Raw genomic sequence first — 20,806 nt, forward strand, 5'->3', positions numbered from 1 at the left:
GAAGTCCCCACAGGGTACTTCATGTGAACCGCCTGACACATTTTGTGGACAGGGCTGACATGAGCTTGCTCATGGCAACTGATGAGCGACAGAAGGAAGAGTAACCCTCTCCCTGAACTCCTCTTCGAGAACCCTGATGGTGGGTCAGTGGATGGAGTAGTCTTGTCAGGCAGCCTCACTGACCATCAGCAAGCTGATTGTAGGCAAGTCCTCAATCGGTACAGACACATGTTCTTCCTGACACCCAGTCAGATCTAATGGTGTACCCATGAAGTGGACACAGGTGACAGCCTACCTGTCAAGACTAAAATATACAGATAGACTACCATGTCAGGGATTGCATCAGGACAGAGGATCAAAAGATGCTGGAATTGGAGGTCTTTGAGCCTTCAGATAGCCCGTGGGCTATTCCATTATTCCTAGTTCCAAAAGCTCACACAAAGGGTGGAAAAAGAGAGAGGAGGTTTTGTTTGGACTACAGAGGCCTCAGGGGCAGATGATCTCATAGATACTTGGGCCTCAGCCAAGTTTCTGGCTACTGGCAAATCAGAATAGTTGAGGATGCCAAGTCAAACACAGCATTTTCAACCCTTAGTGGGCATTATCAATTTATTGTACTGCCCTTTGTTCTGAGAAATGACCCTGCCGCATTTCAGAGGTTGGTGAACAAAGTCCTAACAGGTTTGGAAGCCTATTGTACAGCATATCTAGACGATATTGCTGTCTTTAGATCCACCTAGTAGGATCACCTGGTCCAACTCAGGAATGTTCTGGAGGACCTGCAAAAGAGAGGCCTCACTATCAAGGCCACCAAGTGCCAGATAGGGCAGAGCAAGGTTGTGTACTTGGGCCACCTAGTAGGTTGAGGTCAGGTTCAACCATTGGAGAGCAAAATCCAGACCATCGTGGACTGGATTGCTCCCACTACCCAGACTCAGGTCAGAGCTTTCTTAGGCCTGACTGGGTACTACAGAAGATTTATGAAGGGATATGGGTCTATTGTGACTCCCATGAATGATCTTACATCCAAAAAAATGCCAAAGAAAGTTCAGTGGACAGTAAGCTGTCAAAAGGTATTTGATGACCTGAAGCAGGCCATGCGCACTGTTCCCATTCTGAAAAGTCCTGACTACCCTAAACAGTTTCATCTGAGATAGGGGTAGGGGCTGTGTTATCACAACTTAATGCAGAGGGCCAGGACCAGCCAGTAGCTTTCATAAGCAGAGGTTGACCTCTCTGGAGAAATATTGGTCTGCTAACGAGAGAGAGGCCTTTTGCTGTGGTCTGGACCCTGAAGAAGTTGAGGCCATACCTTATTTGGCAATCACCTTATTCTTCAGACAGACCATAAGCCCCTCCTGTGGTTTAAACAAATGAAGGGTGAAAACCCCAAACTTTATAGTTGGGTCATTTCCTTACTGGGGATGGACTATTAAATGGAACATAGACCCAGGGGTAACCATGCAAACGCAGATGGACTCTCCAGATATTTCCACTTAGAAAATGAAGACTCAACTGGGCAAGGTTAGTCTCATCTCCATACGATTGGAGGGGGGGGGGTTGTGTAGGAAAGTAGGATCTGCTTTCATGGTTACCCCCACTTTCTGCTGGTGTTCTACAGTTTTTTCGACTAGTCTGACCGGGATCCTGCTAATCAGGACACCAGTCACTGTGCTTCCCCCCTGAATTGGCTTTGGTGAGTACCTTGGTAGATTCCTAATTGGCTGCTGGGGTACCCTAGTAATTCCCCCATGTGCTACAGAATGTGTTATGCCACCCATAAGGGACACTTCAAACTCTGACTACAGGCCTGCCATTGCAGCCTGTGTAAGTTGGTGCATGTATCTCTCATGTTCTGTATATCTTACAGCACTACACTTGAAACCTATAAGTCACCCCTCTAGCAAGCCTTTCAATTCCCAAAGACAGGGTGCTCGGTTCCGAATTTGAAGGTGGCCCTGTAGGAGCTGACCACCCCTACAGACCCAGGGGTCCATTCTCCCGGCTTTGTCAGTGAATCAGCTATTACGATATAGAGAGGCCATGCATCATTATGCTATGACCATCTCTAAACTGGCTGGAACGAACCCGGGCGTGTTTGGTATCAAACATGTTGGAATCACACCCACTACTGTATCCGGTGTTAGAGGTAAGATCCCATCCACTGTAGGGCTCCTCCAGGAAGCCCTCCATGCTCCCAGGACCAATCGTATAAAGCGTGACAGCAACCTCGGGCTGCTGCAGACCACAGACCCTGCCCTCCTCCTGCTGGGCCAAGCTCAAGCGGGGGAGGGGAGCACAATAGGTTTCATGTCACAGGGAGGAGAGACCACCACCCAGACAGGATTTAGTGTTTTAGGCAGGGTTAGGGACACTTGCCAGCACTACATAGTCTTCTGGAAGGGCACATGTGGTGCCCTCTTTTCATGCTCCAGTTCAAACCAGCTCGGGGACCCATTGGCCCCCTGTCTGGCACGAAACTGGACAATGGGCAAGGAAGTATCCTCCCCACTATCCAGCCTCTCCTCTGGGAGGGACTCCTGAATCATCCCAACCCTCACCTTAGGGTACTTAAAGGGTAACCTGTGAGTAGATCCCTATATTCGTCATGGGATTTGATTCAGATCTAACTCCGCGTCCTCTTCAAACTGTCTGGACATCCCGACCGAGTCATGCTGACCAAATCAGACTGAACGCATCGAACTTCGCTACAGGAACCGAGTCTTTAACCAGGAAGACTGTAGTTGCATCAGATCTCTTCTTTGTGCAAGTCGCTGCACCATCAGTGTCTGTGTTCCATACATGTTCCATCCTGGGTCTGTGGATATCCTAAGACATCCGAAGGAATCGCCCTTGGATTAGAGGAGTCACTCCCTTGCATCTGCAGGCACCACAACACAGCTGACCGAATCGTTGATCCGGGGCTCCTCTGGACTCCCAACAGGTTCAGTACCATACAAGATGGTTCTGCAAGGTCTTCGAGGCCCACACTGTTTTCAGACCGAGTCTGAGGCCAGGATCCCTCATTGACACTGCCAGAACCGAGTCTCTGTTAATCGCGTCGCCTGGATGTTCATAAGGTTGAGCGACTCTCATCTCCAGTGATCTCCAGACCCTGTTGATGGTCTGCTTTTGATTACAGTATGTTCCCCTGTTTGCTTGGGCCCACTATGACTTACTTGAATGTGGTGAGTTTCTCAGACCTTGCTGATCTGGACACAGTACCTTTCCATCTACTTACCTGTATTGCCGTTGCCAAGGCCTGTTGGTTTTCTCACCGAACACCGACCCCGTGGATATCGACATCCAACATGGGACAGCTCATACACCGTTCTGTAGTGTAGTTCCTATCTTCCCAATAGGCTCTGCGCATTGGAATAATACCTACAGCAGTAAAGGCCTAGGCCAGACGTTAACTAGGTCTACTACTGTCGATACTAGACTTAAGTTTTGGGTTTGCCAGCGTAGCTCAGAGTTCGCTAGAAACTTTCTCGAATGTTCAAGGAGGAATTAACTTCCCTGATTAGACAAGAAGGGATTTAGTTTCTGACAACCATAGAACATGACAACTTTGCTCTCCCCTAATCAAGAGTCAATCTCGAGAGTCGTGTGAACAAAAGGCAAATTATTTTACTCAGTCAGTACGTGCATTCTTAGTCTCATCAGAATGTAGAGAAAAGGAAGAGACGGGCGTGTTCAATAAAAAGGTGTTATTTATTGATCAGTCTCTTTTCTCATACAAGAGAAATGGATCGATATTATTGCAATACTTATAGTTAAGTAAAGTGCATACATTAAAAGCAATAGTATAAAGTAATACTGTAAAAACATTGATATGGTTTCTAAGCCATATGATGTTTAAAATGAATAAAATATATTTACATACACATATACATTTGGCTAAACGTACTCAACTGGTGTTTCTAGATACGCCTACCCCGTGTACCTGACCTAAGCCTAATACGTGGGTGGGAATAGAAAGTTACAGTTTAAGTTAAGTTTGTTTTTGCCAAGTGAATAACTAAAGAATTCTCTGTGAGGGGTTATTCAGGTCTGTACCTGGAAGTTAGGATGAATGAGGAATGGTATCTCTCTCTCTGGTCTCGATATTCCAGGCTGCCTGCGAGGGCTACCCGGAAACGCCGGTGCTGGATTCTCGGCAGGAGAAAGCAGCTTCTCTCAGCGCGTCAGGAAGGCGGGGCTGCTGCCAGCGGGGTCTGCTCTGCTCTCGGCTTCGGCAAGTATGGCTGCTCCGTCTCGTCACCACGCGTGTGTTTGCATAGGGCAAGATCGGTAATATTTATACCTTTAAGGTGCCGAGATTGACGTAAGGATGGACATAGATACGTCAATAAAGATGTCATACGATTTGCTCGTTAGCACATTCTTTTACTAAAGTTCTCGGTGAAATCAAAACAATGGCCGCAGGGTTTTGCCCAGGTTGTCATAGGTTTGATTTGTTATGAGAACTCCGTATGCCTTATCAGGGGCTGGAGGAATATCGCTTGTCTAATTAGATCGCAAGCGTTATGACCTAATCAGATAACACGTTCCTGTGCCGTAGTGTGACTGCGTCAGATAACGGTATCTGCATCATGGGGAATTTCTGCCTCATGGGCTGACTGCTAGTTAACTTGTTGGTTTGTTTAACTAGAATAGGGTCAGGAATAGGGGGATCGATTCAGAACCGATAGGAATACATGACACCCACTCCACGCTAACTATGGACATATTTACTAATCTAGGCATAGTATAACATAGTACAACATACTATAGAGTAGTGTGTATACCTTACCACCCCAAAATACATAAATGCATTTTGAAATTTTCAAATATACTGAAAAATTGCAGACATATATATTGTATGCACTCAAGCTGTAGAATAATGCGAAAATAATCGCATTTGTATACATTATTGCTTATTTGGTATATGAGAATTACACATGAAATGATTTCTGACAGAAAAAAGTTTCGAGACCATTCAATCACAGAATAAAATATCTTTATGAACATGCCAGCGGGCAGCTAATGTCTATAAGCTATCTAAAAAAAAAAATTTTGTATTAGAAACCTTAGTTCTTTAAGAATAGTTCTTACTTTAAGCAGAAGATAGTGTCCCGAAAAATATGCAAAAATATTTTGGGGCTGCTGGAAAAACTGCTGTCCGTGAACTGGAGCGAAAATGTTCATGTGACTTTATTTTTAAAGTTGAAGGCCGAATTCAGGGAACGCCGTGTGCGAGCTTGCTCAAAAGTTTCTATTTCTGTTCGGGTGAGAACATCATATCATTTAGGCTTTCGAAAAAACTGTCAACAGCTTCCTGGGAAAGTTCCACTAACTCGGAAATAGGTGTAATCATGCATTCTTGCGCATGATTGTCTCCATTGACATTCTGATTTGCATTACTGACAGAAGGTCGTACCTGTTCGATGCTGCTTTCATCTTGAACTTCACTACCCATCAATCGTAGTGGTGAAGCTTCCACGAATGCCGTCATCAGGATTGGTAGCCTTTGAGGGCAGCACAAAGCATGAACCTTAATCGGGCTCAACAATGTTTCTGCATCCATCGGCGCATCCGATTGCCGCGTCAGACAGGTGTCTAACACGCATTCTTCTCCGCATAGCAGACACCTCAATACAGGTAAAACACATCTTTGCCACATTGGTCGAAATGATAGAAACCAAGTCATGTTCAGGTCTCTAAGCCGGGAGAGTCCCAGGATTTTTGATATCCGGTCCCGGTATCCAATGGCTAGGATTGTTTCTTCCCTTGTCGCAAGAGTTTTGTCTGTGACATGGGTTGCCATAACGAAAAATAAGGACTAAGAATAGGATTCCTGCAATTAGTCCCAGGATCAGGGGAAGTCCGCCAAAAATCGAATGGACGAAATCTGGAAAAATACCCAGTATGGCTTTGAATGGTGTTAATGCCATCGAAAATACTGTCTTAAATACCTTTGAGACCCCATTGGTATCAGAAATATTTAAGATTTCATTCAGGATTTCCGCGAAATGTACGGGGGAATTAGTTGATAATAATGTATGTATCTCTGCAGTCGTCCTTGCGACTTGTAGATCATACGTTTCTTTTGATGACGAGAGCCTGGTAGGCGTCTGAAGAAGGACTGTTTTCATTCTGCTTAAAGTATCTATTCGAATAGAAGTAATTTTCAAATCGGGCCATGCCCTTGCCTCCCTGTCTGGGAAGGAGCTGGGGAACAATGTGCGTCCACAGCACTTGACCTTCGCAGTAGTAGTTACTAGATAAGGAGTCCCGGGCATAAGACTACAACATCTGCGGTCTACAATAAGAATGTAACTCCCATTATAGAGTCTTTGAAAGAATGGTTCTATTTCTGTTGCAGGTGCGCCTTGCTGGTGACATGAAAGGTTGTATGAATTCCCTTCACAGGCTCCATGCAAACTAATTCCGTTACACAGAAGCGTGCCGCTTAGTGACATCTCACAATTGTTGCCACTAAGAAACACTTTCTGTCCTTTATTACTGACACATGCATGTGAATAGGGCAGGTTCCAAGTTGTTTTAAGGTACCCCTTTCCCAATTTCTCGTACATGCCAGCCTGTATATATTTTTGGCAGTATTGAAACCTGAAGGTTGAGATTGGAATATTTATGATTCCGTGTATTATCCATTCACTGACAGGTCGTTCTGACATTGTCATTGGTAATCTTTCTAGTTTTTCAATGCTCAAGATTGTATAATCAGCACCCTTTTGCGCCATACCGATTTGTCTATCAGTAAGGTTAAAGATTTGGAATAGTGACGTTGTGTTGATTAAACGCCAAGGCACACAGCCTGAACGCAGATTTTGTAACGTCCAGCCAAGCTGTACAATAGAACGCAATTGTGACTGACCATGTTGTAATAACAGTAAGTCTTGCGATAATATATCGATTGCTGACGACACAATGCTGTCTAATGAAAAAATTCTGGAGGACAGAGTCATTAACCCATTGTCCACTACAGAAAGTGATTTTTCCAAATTAATACGGTCAATTTCCCGTATTCTTTCTGCTGTTTCAATTTGAGTAACCTTCCAGGCCTCATTGTATGCTGCATATACAGAGGCTGCTATGAAACGTTTTTGACGCTGTTTGCGTGGTCCCAAAGTGAAATCACGCAAGTCAGCACCATCAGTAAGTAAAGTTAGGTGTTGCTTAATTTCAGCCAGTGTGGAAGTTTGTAGCCATTGAAGGCATAATTTGCCCACACTGTAGGTGGTAATTATCCCTGGGTGATGTCTTTGGGGATATCTAGGGTCTGGCCTGTTCATTTTGAAACCCTGTGTTTTGTTCAGGAATCTGTCTTGACAGTTATTAGTATCTGTGGGCCAGATCAACCACTGTTTCCAATTTGGATGTGTTCTGTTTTGGTTTAATATATGGTTTACGTCTATCTCTTCATCTGTATCAGAGTTATTGCTAAACATTGTCGGCTTTGGAATAGATGGTTTAATTAAATCTTTGATTTTGGCTAGACCAAGACAGGTGGTTTGTTGAACAGTGTCATTTAAAAATATCATTTGTTCTGGGATCATGCAGGCTCTAAACAAAGCTTCTATACCCTGTGCTTGCCAATCTTTTGTACCCCAAACACTTTTCAATTCAACATTTTTGTCCCAATAATCAAAACCAAAAGTATTCATTTGTTCGAAAAATGAGTCTGAATATAACAATTTTGTGTTGGTTATCATGGTTTTGGTTCCTGTCTTGTTTGACAATTTAAAATAAAATGTTTCAGCATTACTTGTGTTAAAACCTGAAAAATATGAATATTTGTCGTAAACGTTGGAGGTGTTGCACAATGTTCCCATTGATTATAATTTAAAACATTTCTAGGTTGTGCAGATCTATGTAAAAAGTGGTTACCATAGTGGTTATAGCAATACATACTGTCATAATTTGTAGAACCCTGCAAATAATCATGTTTGGTAAATTTAGCAGACATTACTAAGTCAGACATCATGTTATTAATGCTTTCGAAGTCCCAATCATCAGCAAATGAGTTTGGTTTTGCAAAGTCACTCAATGAGATCTTAATTTGGTGTGGATATTTCAGGATCTCGACCGGACCATAAATTTCAAAGTCAGTGTTGTCCCAGGCTACCCCACCAGGTATTGGATTGGCTGTGAAGTTGGCTGAAGAAAGTTCTCTTTTCTCGACGTGTGAAGATGTGTGTGGTTTGAGGATCAAGTTGAATTTCTGACTTGCTGTGTCCATTTTAGCATATTTTCCCTCAATGAAGCGTCCCAAAGTAAGTACCATGATGAGCCAAAGTATGAGGATAAATGCACCAAAACCCACCCAAAATTCAATCCATGGAGAAATCAGATATGTTTCTTTCAGTTGTTTCAAAAGTTCCTTAGCTTTGTCTTTAAAGGATTTTGATGATGGCTGTGTCTTTGATTCACTGAAGCCTTCAGAGGAATCATCGAAGTTTATGAAGTAGCCGGATGCAGTTCTGTCAATTGTTCCAATTGGTTCAGGATTTTTGTTTCTTGCATTGTCACTTGGTACTTCATTATAAATTGGTGTGTCTCTGCTAAATGTTTTTATTTGGGTTTTCAGAGGTCTTAGTTCTATTGCATTATTGCATAGTCCTTGTTGTTCTTCTGTAGGCGTTTCGAATGTGATGAGCCTCTTCGTTAGGACCTCTGTACTGGTAGCAAACCTTGGTGTTCTGCTACTTATTGGGAGTCCACTTGGCCTACTGTTTGTTATCGGCCACATGTTGTGGTTTTACCAGGTCGATGGATACAACTCGGTTCTCCTTTTTACCAGCAAGTGGCGGTAGTACAACTGATCTTGTCCCGTTGACAGACAAGACAGGAACTGCTTTTCTGTAAGAAGGCCCAAATTCCTTCTTTACCGCGATCTTTTCCCTGACTAGATCCCCGACTTTTGGAATCCAGACAGGTCTTGCTGGGACAGGTGGTGGTTCTTCAGTGGTTGTTGGCTGTTGTTTCAACTTTATGTTGCTCAGGTCTTTTCTTGTTTTGTTTAAGTCCTGCAAAATAGCCAAACGGTCTTTGATATCAAAGCTTTTTTCTTTCACCACTGAAGTCTGACTATCAATGTCAGAGATCATCATCCTAGTTCCAAATAATAATTTGTACGCACTGAATCCCTTCAGAGAATTTCTTGGCAAGTTATTGAGACTACGTTGGACACTTATTAAATGTTTGATCCACCCAGCTCCCGAACCTAATATCCTTTCCGCTATAGATTGCTTTATGTCTTGGTTTTTTCTTTACACCATCCCGTACCCTCAGGAAGGAAGTGAGAAGATTCCCGCTGGACTGTGCTCATTCGGCCATGTTTCCCCCCAGGCTGGTGGGCCTGAGTGAAAACAATGGTCGAACGTAGCATGCTCTTAGCGTATATGCCATTTAGACTCGCAAATCTTTGTATAACAGTCCGGACGTCAGCCGAGTGCTGGTGATCTACATTATAAGTGGAAACTAGCCTGTATATGTTAATCGCAAGCCATTCTTTTTACTGGTAATATTATCTGCCGTAATACGACGAGGTATCAAACTGTTTCTCTCCCCACTGCGATCTCTATTGCAGTTCGGGCAGCGTTTTACAAACATGGTGTGACGCAGGCTCATGCCTGGCCACCAGTACCGTGATTGTAATTCTTCCAGTGAATTTTTTAATTTAAGGTGTCTGAGACCCTCGCCCATGTGTGCGTCTGCGATTAACAAGTTTCTCCTGTCCATGTTTGGAATCACTCTATCCCCCACTCCAGGGATTCGAGCAAAAGGGACGGAGTTTGCATCGATTATGTATGTATAATTGAGTGGATAGTTCATCGGTAACGCTGAGCAGTCGCCTTTTGATGACGTTTTCACCGCCAGCACTGTTTCACCGTCAATGTATTTTAATGTACGCTTTTTTCGAACTACGGGAGCCGATTTAGTGGCTGCCGCTGCGGCTGTTTCAGCCAATGAATTCCCTACAACATGAACGCCATCACGTTGATGACTCAGTGAGTGAGTCACGTGAGTCTTTGGTAGCTCTTTCTGTAAAAGAGCTATTTGTTCCCAGAGCAGTTTCTGCTTTATTGGTGCATCTGTGTCATCTTTGTAACCGTTTTGAATCCATGTCTGCAAATCGCTGCTATATGATTTGACGCAGTAATATGAATCTGACACTATAATTGTCGGGAATTCGCGATCCGCATTATCTAGCGCCATTTTCAATGCTATTATTTCAGTTTGTTGTTCTGAATTACTTTCTACTGAGTGTGTCTTTGTTAATAGAGGTTTTAGTTTACCTCCGCGCCACACTTCTTTTGTAATCTCACATGTGGGGTTGTATGCTTGTTCTCCCCAAACGGACGGTTGAGCATGTCCGTCTGTATAGATTACACAGGCGTAATGTCGTAGAGGCAGAATGTCGATTGGCAGAGGATATGTTTCTTCATATTCTAGATTTTTTAATTCTTCTAGTTCTCAAAAAATTGTCAACCAGGCTATACTTGATAATTCATATCCTTCGTATAGGATTTTCAGATGGGCAATTCTGGATTTTTTAAAGTTGAATTTGTAACCCTCTGCTGCGAACCCAAGTATTATGGTGTTCACTCTTTTCAAGTGAGTCTCCAAGTCATCATCTGTTAAGTAAATGTCATCGACATAAGATAATGCTTCATCATCATATAGATGAAGTAATTCTGTTACTCTCGCTGAGAATACCCCCGGGCTGTTCTTGTACCCCTGGGCTAACCGACAGAATTGTTTTTGAGTGCCATTTACTGAGAATGCAGTTAAATATCTGCTCTCTGGTGCTATGTTTTGACAAAAGAATCCATTGGAGATGTCCAAGGTTGTTTTGTATTTTTTGCGCACTATGTTATTCATTAGTGCAGCACTGTGTGAGTTTTGCACTGCAAAAGTTTTGCAACATGTGTTAAGGTGTCGGTAATCCAAAACTAGACAATATGAATTGTCTGGTTTGGAGACCGGAAACAAAGGATTGTTCATTGGTGAGGTGCAAGTTTCAATCACCCCCTGGTATTCTAGCTGATCTAGTATTTCATTTACCTGTTTTTTAGCTTCTTGCTTAATTGGGTACTGCCTTTGTGCAGTAGGTTGTGATTTTAACTGGATTTTGTGAGGAGGGGAGTCCTCATCCCATCCTACATGATTTTTATATAAAGCAGGTGCTAGAGCCACTGCCCACTTTCTAGCAAGTGTGTATTTTTTATGAATTGGGATATGATTCGAGAAGGCCGGCGTAATTACTTCTTCGCCATGAGGGCACTCCCTGACAAACTCTGGTGGCCAGTCTTTTTCAGCTAGAAGGATATCATAGCCCTTGGAGAGATTATCCCAAAATAGTTCCCTTATTTTCCTAGTCTTATCTCCCTCTATACGCAATGTTATCTCGTATATCTTGTGGGGTTTGCTAACTCTGGTGTCCGCAGTTTCCACTTGAAGATATTCATTCGTGTCCACTGTCTCCAGATGATTCATAAGGACTTTGCGAGCTATGCTCACTTCTGCTGCGCTGTCTAGCATTGTCTGAGCCCATTCTCCGTTTTTCAGTTGTGTCCTCAGTATTCTCGGCATTGTTAACTACCTTGATACTGGCTACCTTCTTTTTTGGAAATTGTAATTTCTTTTTTAGCTGAGCAGGTTCCTTGTCTTTGGACTTGGTGTGCTCTTCTCTTTGTTCTGATCGTCCTCTTCTTTCCGATTTCTGCGAGGAATTCTGAAAAGATTGAGAGGGACGTGTATCAATGTCTTGATATCTATCAGGCTTCTTTATATTATCCCTATTTCTAAGGTTATATCTTTTCCCAGAGGGGTCACTCTGGGGTGACCTGTGTCTCTGGTTCGGAGATTTCTCCCTTCGCCTAGGAGACCTTCCTCTGGACTGGAATTTCTTTTCTTTTGGATTGGATTGTTTGTTTCCATCCCAGGTCTTTTTTGGTGAATTATTATTAAAAAATATTTTTTCTGGACTTTCAGTCAGTTGCGGTTTTACTGGTATTCCACCTAAACTATCTCTACCTAGTTCCTCATAGGATTTTTCTATGATTCTGGCAATTTCAGCTGGTTGGTCTGCTATATCTGTCTCTTTTAACCTCTGGCGGATCGCCACGTTGGCTGCTTCACCTTTTATGTTGGCTAATAATATAGCCGAGACCTGCTTGAAGTCTTTCAGTAATTTCATACCAAGAGTTAAAGCGGGCTCTGGACCGTATTCGTCTTGAATTTGTTTTAGCACATCTGGTATCACCGAAATGGATGGAACACCGTGCGTTTTTGTGTAGATGGAAGCAAAGACTGTACCCCAAGTGTCACAGTCCTCAATGTGTGGTGCGATTCCCATTGGGAGACAGATAGTCAGAATCCTGTGTTTTTCTAATGGGGTGGTGTCAGGAAACACCGCCTCTATTTGGGTCATTTTCTGTGCCAACCAGAATGGTATTTGTTCCCGTTTAGCCGGTACTTTACCTAGGCAAGACTGGATGTTCTGTGGTGTAATTTTATTTGTGTTCCCCTGGTGAGGGGTCAGCTGTGGAAGTTTAATTGCTGGCTGAATTGTTGAAGTCCGCATCACATACTAAACTAATTGTCTATGAATTTTTATTAATTGTTTTAGTTGTACTAAAAGGTTTGGTGCAGACATCCCATCGATGTCTGGATGTGGTGTGTATCCGGCTAGGACCGGCCACGTTGCTCCTGGTCTACCTAAAGGACCGAGCCTGGTGATGTGATTATTATGTTTTAGGGCGCCATCAAATAAGAGCAAATGCTCTTGGAATTTGAGTGGTACTTCCACCTCCTCAAAAGGAGTGTACTCATTAGGAGGTTCCTCTATTTTGTAATAGTGGAAGTACTTTGTTACAGCATTAGCTGCTGGAAAATGTATCCATGAATAATATACCTCTGTCTGCCGATATTCGTGTGCCTCAATTACGAATATGACTGTGCCACCTCTAGGTGTCAGTCCATTTTCTATAAGTTTTAGAGTTATAGATCTCCTTTTGATGACCGGAATGAGTATTATATCCGCGTCTGCTGCTTGCATGGTAGCATCAGCATCTGCGAGTTCAGTTGCTAATCTAACTGCCTCTCTTTCTTCTTCATTTTCTGACATTTTACTGTCCTGAAGGTTATTTTGTTTGTTTGCAGATCAGGTTTCTTATGGAAACAGAGATTAGATGCACAATATTTTGGAACTGTTTATCCTTCAACGTTGACTATACCAAGAACCATACATAGGAGTTCCCTCCTGCGAGGTTTTGGAGGATATTACCTTTCACCCACTCCAGACGTCTTTGGAGTATTGTGGGAAAAGGGGTCTGAGTGAGAAAGCACGACTGAGTTACTCTAAATGTCTTACGTTAGTTTTATCGCCCTTTCCAAACGCGTTGGGCGCCATGTAGTGTAGTTCCTATCTTCCCAATAGGCTCTGCGCATTGGAATAATACCTACAGCAGTAAAGGCCTAGGCCAGACGTTAACTAGGTCTACTACTGTCGATACTAGACTTAAGTTTTGGGTTTGCCAGCGTAGCTCAGAGTTCGCTAGAAACTTTCTCGAATGTTCAAGGAGGAATTAACTTCCCTGATTAGACAAGAAGGGATTTAGTTTCTGACAACCATAGAACATGACAACTTTGCTCTCCCCTAATCAAGAGTCAATCTCGAGAGTCGTGTGAACAAAAGGCAAATTATTTTACTCAGTCAGTACGTGCATTCTTAGTCTCATCAGAATGTAGAGAAAAGGAAGAGACGGGCGTGTTCAATAAAAAGGTGTTATTTATTGATCAGTCTCTTTTCTCATACAAGAGAAATGGATCGATATTATTGCAATACTTATAGTTAAGTAAAGTGCATACATTAAAAGCAATAGTATAAAGTAATACTGTAAAAACATTGATATGGTTTCTAAGCCATATGATGTTTAAAATGAATAAAATATATTTACATACACATATACATTTGACTAAACGTACTCAACTGGTGTTTCTAGATACGCCTACCCCGTGTACCTGACCTAAGCCTAATACGTGGGCGGGAATAGAAAGTTACAGTTTAAGTTAAGTTTGTTTTTGCCAAGTGAATAACTAAAGAATTCTCTGTGAGGGGTTATTCAGTTCTGTACCTGGAAGTTAGGATGAATGAGGAATGGTATCTCTCTCTCTGGTCTCGATATTCCAGGCTGCCTGCGAGGGCTACCCGGAAACGCCGGTGCTGGATTCTCGGCAGGAGAAAGCAGCTTCTCTCAGCGCGTCAGGAAGGCGGGGCTGCTGCCAGCGGGGTCTGCTCTGCTCTCGGTTTCGGCAAGTATGGCTGCTCCGTCTCGTCACCACGCGTGTGTTTGCATAGGGCAAGATCGGTAATATTTATACCTTTAAGGTGCCGAGATTGACGTAAGGATGGACATAGATACGTCAATAAAGATGTCATACGATTTGCTCGTTAGCACATTCTTTTACTAAAGTTCTCGGTGAAATCAAAACAATGGCCGCAGGGTTTTGCCCAGGTTGTCATAGGTTTGATTTGTTATGAGAACTCCGTATGCCTTATCAGGGGCTGGAGGAATATCGCTTGTCTAATTAGATCGCAAGCGTAATGACCTAATCAGATAACACGTTCCTGTGCCGTAGTGTGACTGCGTCAGATAACGGTATCTGCATCATGGGGAATTTCTGCCTCATGGGCTGACTGCTAGTTAACTTGTTGGTTTGTTTAACTAGAATAGGGTCAGGAATAGGGGGATCGATTCAGAACCGATAGGAATACATGACGGTTCCTGGTAGTCCTCAGCATCACCTGTTCCACGTAGCTGCAGAGACGAGAGCACTGTCAACTCTTCTATAACAGTTGACATTAGTGGGCATTCGACTCCATGCCCCTGGTCACCTATGAATGACCTAGACTCTGTTTGCTCTGCTTACAGGTACTCGCTTCCCAAATCTAATGTTGGATTCCAACGGACTCTTCCAGTTTCTTCATCGGCTGCATCTACTCGAAGTCCTTCATTGTGGTCAATGGCAGTTCCCGACGTCACTTTGTACCTATGCACCCAGCTTCCCTGGTGCAAGTAACCTGGTCTCCTAGGTGTTCATGGGTGGAGTGACTCTTGAACCGTCCATGTTCCACAGGGGTCTTCAAGTCCATTAGGAAGGGTAACTTTTTCTTAAGAACTATAACCGCGACTTACCCCCCATTGACTTCTCTTAAGCACACGGTTGTGCATTCATTCAGTACACGGCCTCCGTGGGGTATCAGGGTCCTTACATGGGGTGGTTCTTTGGTCCCTATGCAGTTCTAGGTCTTCTGGGGCAACTCCCGACTTCGGTCGATAGTCGCATGCCACTATCTTTGTATATGGTTTGGTTTCCCCTGGGAGTCCACTGTATTTTCGTGCTACTTACTGTCATAGTATCAAAGTATTGTAGGTACTGTAATTTTATTTATGGGCATGAGATATTGCATTGAGTTAGTGAGTGTCTGTAATAAATAACAATTTTTTATAACTACACTGTGTGGTTCTTTTTCACTAAAGCAGCACTATAAGATTAGGTACTGGTGAAACAAGCTGCTTTACACTCCTCCTAGACTAAGCCTGAAGGCTGTTCTCCACAGCTACCACTTAGAGAGCTTTCCAAGGTTGTCAAAACCACTAAAACACCATAAGGAATGTCTTGATTGGTGCAGAGTTGGGTTTGTGTTTGGAATATATATAATAGTTTACTGTGGTTCTGTATAGAGGAGTCCAAGTTTGTGGAGCTTGGAGCTTTACATGTTTTCTTCCTATTTGGCCTCAGGAATAATCCTGCTGTAACACAGGGCAGTGAGCATGCTGCCAGCCAGTCATGTCTTAAAGGTGTTGATGAGGCCCATATACAGTTCTTAATTTTAGCCGGTGGATGCAGTTTGGGTGCACCTGCACTTATTTTTCCTCAGCAGACTTTGATAGAAAGAAAAAGAAAAAAACAAAAGGGGAAAAGAAAGAGGAAGAGAAAGGCGGACAACTGACAAAGGTAGAAAACAGGGTAGAAAAGGAACCTGCAAGAGTGAAATACAGAGACAGGGAGTGTCGGTGGTGGTTAAAGATGCATGAAGTCAAATTAAAAGTACAATGTAGTATTCATCACTCTGACCTTCTATTGTGCTGGCATTTGACTTCTGAACAATACATTGGGATCCTGCACTTATTCTTATAAAAATTAATCATGCTTCATATCAGGGTTGGACTGGCAGTAGCAGGCATTGGACATTTTCCCGGGAGGAAGGAAGGGCGGAAGTCAGTTTTGCGGCAGTGGGGCCGTATTTTTGTTACTGTGGACTGGTTTAGCAGTGGTGCTGCTATCTCGCCCCCAGTACCAAAAGAAACTGTGCTTCATACTTGCATGCCACCCCACCCCCGGGGGTTGTCCTATCAAAATTGCCAAGGCTGCTTTGGCTACCCAGTCCAGCCCAACTGCCTATATACCGTTCCTGAAGCTGGGAGCAAACGTCATGCATGTGCCTTCTGTTGTAGGTGAGTAGAAGCAGATGCTGAGCTTGTGATCCTCTGCTCCGCTTTCAGTATGCCTCGTCAAATGCTATGTCTCTATGCTTGGCCTCCTATCAGCTCCATGCAGGAAGGGCAGGGAATCATTATAGGTTTGGTTTTGGGTGAGAGGAAGGGAGTCTGCCTCTACCCCATATATGCTACTGCATTAGGATCATTCATGGGAGCTACTTGAATTCCGCTTTCTCTTACATTCCAGTGTCTGAACAATCCAACCCCTGCCTGTTTATCTGAAAAGATTATGCATGGACTTATTTCTTCAGGCTTGGGACTCTGAGTGGTTTAAGTGTCTTGAAGAATGAAAGCAGTGCTTAACTCCTTGCGAGCTGGTGACGGAACCACTCCGCCACCAGCCACGGACGCACTGTGCTGGTGACGGAATGGTTGCGTCACGGCCCGGCCTCCGCGCCTGCGCAGCATCAATTCCGCGCCTGCACGGCATCAATTCTGCGCCTGCACGGCGCGTTCTATTGAGTGAGTGGGGCCGTGACAGAACCACTCCGTCACAAGCACATCGCGCCCATGGCTCGTGACGGAGTGGTTCAGTCACGAGCATGGCGGCGCCGCGCGGCCCCACCTCCCCCCCAGCACCGCGGCAGAATTATCGCTGCGGCCAAGGGGTTAATATGAGCGGGTGGTTGCAAGTGGGGCCCAACGGCACCCATTTTTTAGGCCTGCGAGCTATTTATAATCATCAGACTTTGATCCAGAAAGAAAAGGATACAACCAGCAAAAAAGGATGAAAAGGGGAATGAAAGATGAGAAACAGTGGCAAGGGGAGAAAGCAGCTATGAAAGGGAACATGCAAGAAAAGGATATATGGGCGGGAGAGTACTTTGATGGATGAACAGGCATTAGGTGAAACACAGATTCAGGAGCCTTGGTATTCAGCAACCCTGACATTCAGCAGCAGCACCAATGGGCTTATTAAAAAAAATTTTGCCCCAGCACTTTTTCTTTTACAAATTAAGCACTGACTGGAGGTTTTCTGACTTGCCTCTTCCGCTGTGGAACAAGCTTCATCTAGAAATGTGCCCTTTGTTCACTTAGCCAGTTTAGAGAGCATTGATTAGTCAATTTATTCTGCCTGTTATGCAGTGAGTTCTTTGTATGTTTTTTCAAGCTAATAGGCAATTTATTTTGCTTCATGCACAATGTAAAATCAATGAAACAAATCTTCATTTCAAGCGAAATTCAAAATGATCAGAATCTGTAGGTGTGCATAGACTATCTTCGCAGGTACTTGGGTTCAGCAATGGAGTGAGAATGACAAATTAACACCTACCTCTAAACAAGGGGAAGGATCACAGATTCTTTTTGAGCTCATAGGAAACTTTGGAAAATCATTGCTTTGTCTTATAAACTGAAAACTGTTATCTGATAACTGAAAATGGCCATGCAATGGCTGTCTGGAGGTGGTTCAAGGGTGAAGCCACTACCATTAACATTTTTGTTATCTCTGTTTTTACCCTCCACCCTGACAATTTCTGCTACTTACCATATAGCAGACCTCATTGCCTGAAGTGGGGTGGGGGTTTGGAGGCAATTTACTGCCCTGACACCTTTAAGGCTGACACCGCCTGCTATCTGTCGTGGTGGGACAAGTAAACCTCCACTCTTGTTCATATGTGCACAGAATGGCAGGAAATGCGGGAAGTGAATGGAGAACCATAAAGATTATTGGTAGGAAAAGGGCAAGATGATTCTTACCCTTCCATCCAAGAGATGGTGGACCACTCCTCTTGCTCATTTTGTGTTATTAGGTCCATCTAGTGTGATATATGGTCCTTCCTGCCAGAAGGACTTCCATTAGTCAGTTCCCTACCTCTCTGCTGGCCTGGCCAATCTTTTATTTAATCAGTTGTAAGCACCGCCTCCCGGTCTGGTGGGTATGTGTAATGCTTCTTCCATTTGTCCTTCAGGTACAGGGCTGAATGCCTTAATACAGTGTTCACTTTCCTGAGAGATCCTAACTTTGTACAATGTAATGTTGATTGAGATGTTGAGGTGGACCTAGAATAATGACGATTACAATATCTAGATGATCACCGTGGCTTATTATTAGCATGACTAGTGCGTGCATCATTATTAATATAGAAAATATTTAGAACAGTTTAAGAAGTTATACATATATACATTTTGCATACATTTCATACATCTGAATACAAAAGTTTCACTTTTATTGTGCATATTTTTGTACAGCTCTACAATTCTTTCCCACAAATAATGAAGTTCCTTCCTGGATCTCATCAAAAAGTTTTTGAACACTGGAACATCATTAAAATGTTCGTCAAAAAGATTATTCAGAAGCACAGAGAGGACTGGAATCCTTCTGAGCCCAGAGACTTCATTGACTGTTACATCACAGAAATTGAAAAGGTAAGGTGCATGGATATTATTATTATGATTATTACTTGTTAATCATGACAAATCACCATGAAACGGTCTCTAGGAGCTGCTGCATATCTTCAGGTGTGGTCTACAGATTAAAATATTCTGAGTAGTGAACTAATAGCATGGTTAAAACATCCATGTTTTAAGAGCGTTTTTAAACTGTTTGTGGTAGGTGATAACACAAACATTTGTTGGGAGCTGGTTCCAGTATTGAGGCTAGGTACCTGGGTAATATGCCCCCATTTCTGTTGGTATGGATGCGGCAAGGATGTAACAGACATTGCCCGAAGGACCTAAGACTCCTGGCAGGGGCATACCAATTGAGTTTTTTCTGTAAATACCGAGGTCCATTTACATAAAGGGATTTGTGGACGAACCAAAGAAGTTGAAACCGTGATCACTTTATCATGGGCAACCAGTGAAGGCTTTTTAGAATGGGTTATAAAGGGGATACGGGTGGAAGACGACAACGTAAACGTGCTGCTGTATTGTATTGGATATGTTTGATGTTACGTTCCTGACTGTGTAAGAGATTTCTGCTATGTGACTCTCTATACTATACTTGTTTTATACGTGAGGGATAAATGCAGTGCACTGTCCTTTTTTAGGTCGAGCCTAGCAGCGAGCAAGTGCTGCTTTGCGAGGCTTGTAGTGTCTGAATATGGGCGTGAAGCACCGCCCTTGTTTTCTGTAGGCTCCTGTTAGTGCCCTTCAGAAAGGGCTGCTTTTGTTTGATGAATAAGTTTAGTTGGTCCCACATTTGAGTGTTTCCGACCCTCCCAGGCGACTGGCCCTGTTACTGTGTTCCTCTTTTTTTAAAATGTTAGGTCCTTTGTGCACTCCTTTCTTGCTGTTTGTCTCGGCTGTGCAGAAGGATGGCACCTGCTTCAGGGATGCCCTGCTTTGTTTCCGATGGGTGGGAATTGCGCACATGTTTAGGTCTAGCATAGGCAGCACATGCGCTGCCTCAAGGAGGCATCAAGTAATCTGTGTGTGTTGGGTGAAACTCCATCTATTGCTTGTAGTTTCTCCTGCTGCTTGCCATTCGCTAACTCTGTCATTAATTTTGTTAACAGGCTTATCTTTGGCTTGCGCTCCGATGCGGCACTTCCGTTTTGCAGGAAGCAGCACCGACCAACTACAGTTTCCTTCCGCTGCTCGCCGTTATCCATTCATCTAGGGACTACTTCTTTGTTCGCCGTTCACCACTGCTTGTTTGTTTCAGCTTTCCTGTGGTGCCAGGTTGGCAGTGATGTTTTATTTCGCTCCACTTTCCCCTAATGTCGGCTCATCTGCAGCGGCATCACCTTAATAAACTGCTTCTTCCCCCTGTCACTTTCTCCTAAGTCTCTCTCCAGCTCAATGCGTCTTCCTGGTCGGGGGTGGCTACCCTCTCTCTGCTCAGTGTCTGGAGTGTCCTCGGCCTCCCACCTTCCCGCCGCCTGCTCTTGTAGTACCACAGGCCACCTCCACACCCCGGCATTCACAAGGCTCCCCTCTCTGGTGCCAGGATCTCCCATCTCGGCTTCCCTTGGCCTGGAAACAAAGCTTTTCTTTCCTGTTCTCTCTTCCCCGTTGATGGGAAGGAGCCCCGCAGGAAGCAATCAATCACACATTCCTCCTGTACCCTCCTCCCAGCTCGGCCTTCAGCAAGAGCAAGCCTGACCGAGTCTCCTTCCCATGCCTGCCCCTCCAGCACTGAGCCAGGGAGAGCGGGCACTCCATCTCCCCATGCTCAGGGAACCACCGTAGGGACGGGGAGGGGGAGCTGGAATTCCTTAAGCATCAGGGAGTCTGTCAGCGTCCAGTGTCCTGCTCGTCTTTGTTGCCAGAGTAACTGAGCATGC

At 43.9% G+C, this 20,806-nt stretch overlaps 1 protein-coding gene across 2 annotated transcripts in view; it reads left to right on the forward strand.

The window, feature by feature from the left end:
- The window catches only part of LOC144798777 (cytochrome P450 2J2-like), a 446,433-nt gene that overhangs the window by 186,506 nt on the left and 239,121 nt on the right, over nt 1-20,806 (forward strand). For both annotated transcript variants that reach the window (XM_078669831.1, XM_078669823.1), the window contains exon 5: nt 18,768-18,944. In XM_078669831.1, coding sequence (XP_078525957.1) covers nt 18,768-18,944 — 177 coding nt within the window. The remainder of the gene's footprint in view (nt 1-18,767; nt 18,945-20,806) is intronic.

The sequence above is a fragment of the Lissotriton helveticus genome, chromosome 1_2, assembly GCF_964261635.1.
Source record: "Lissotriton helveticus chromosome 1_2, aLisHel1.1, whole genome shotgun sequence".
Taxonomy (NCBI): domain Eukaryota; kingdom Metazoa; phylum Chordata; class Amphibia; order Caudata; family Salamandridae; genus Lissotriton; species Lissotriton helveticus.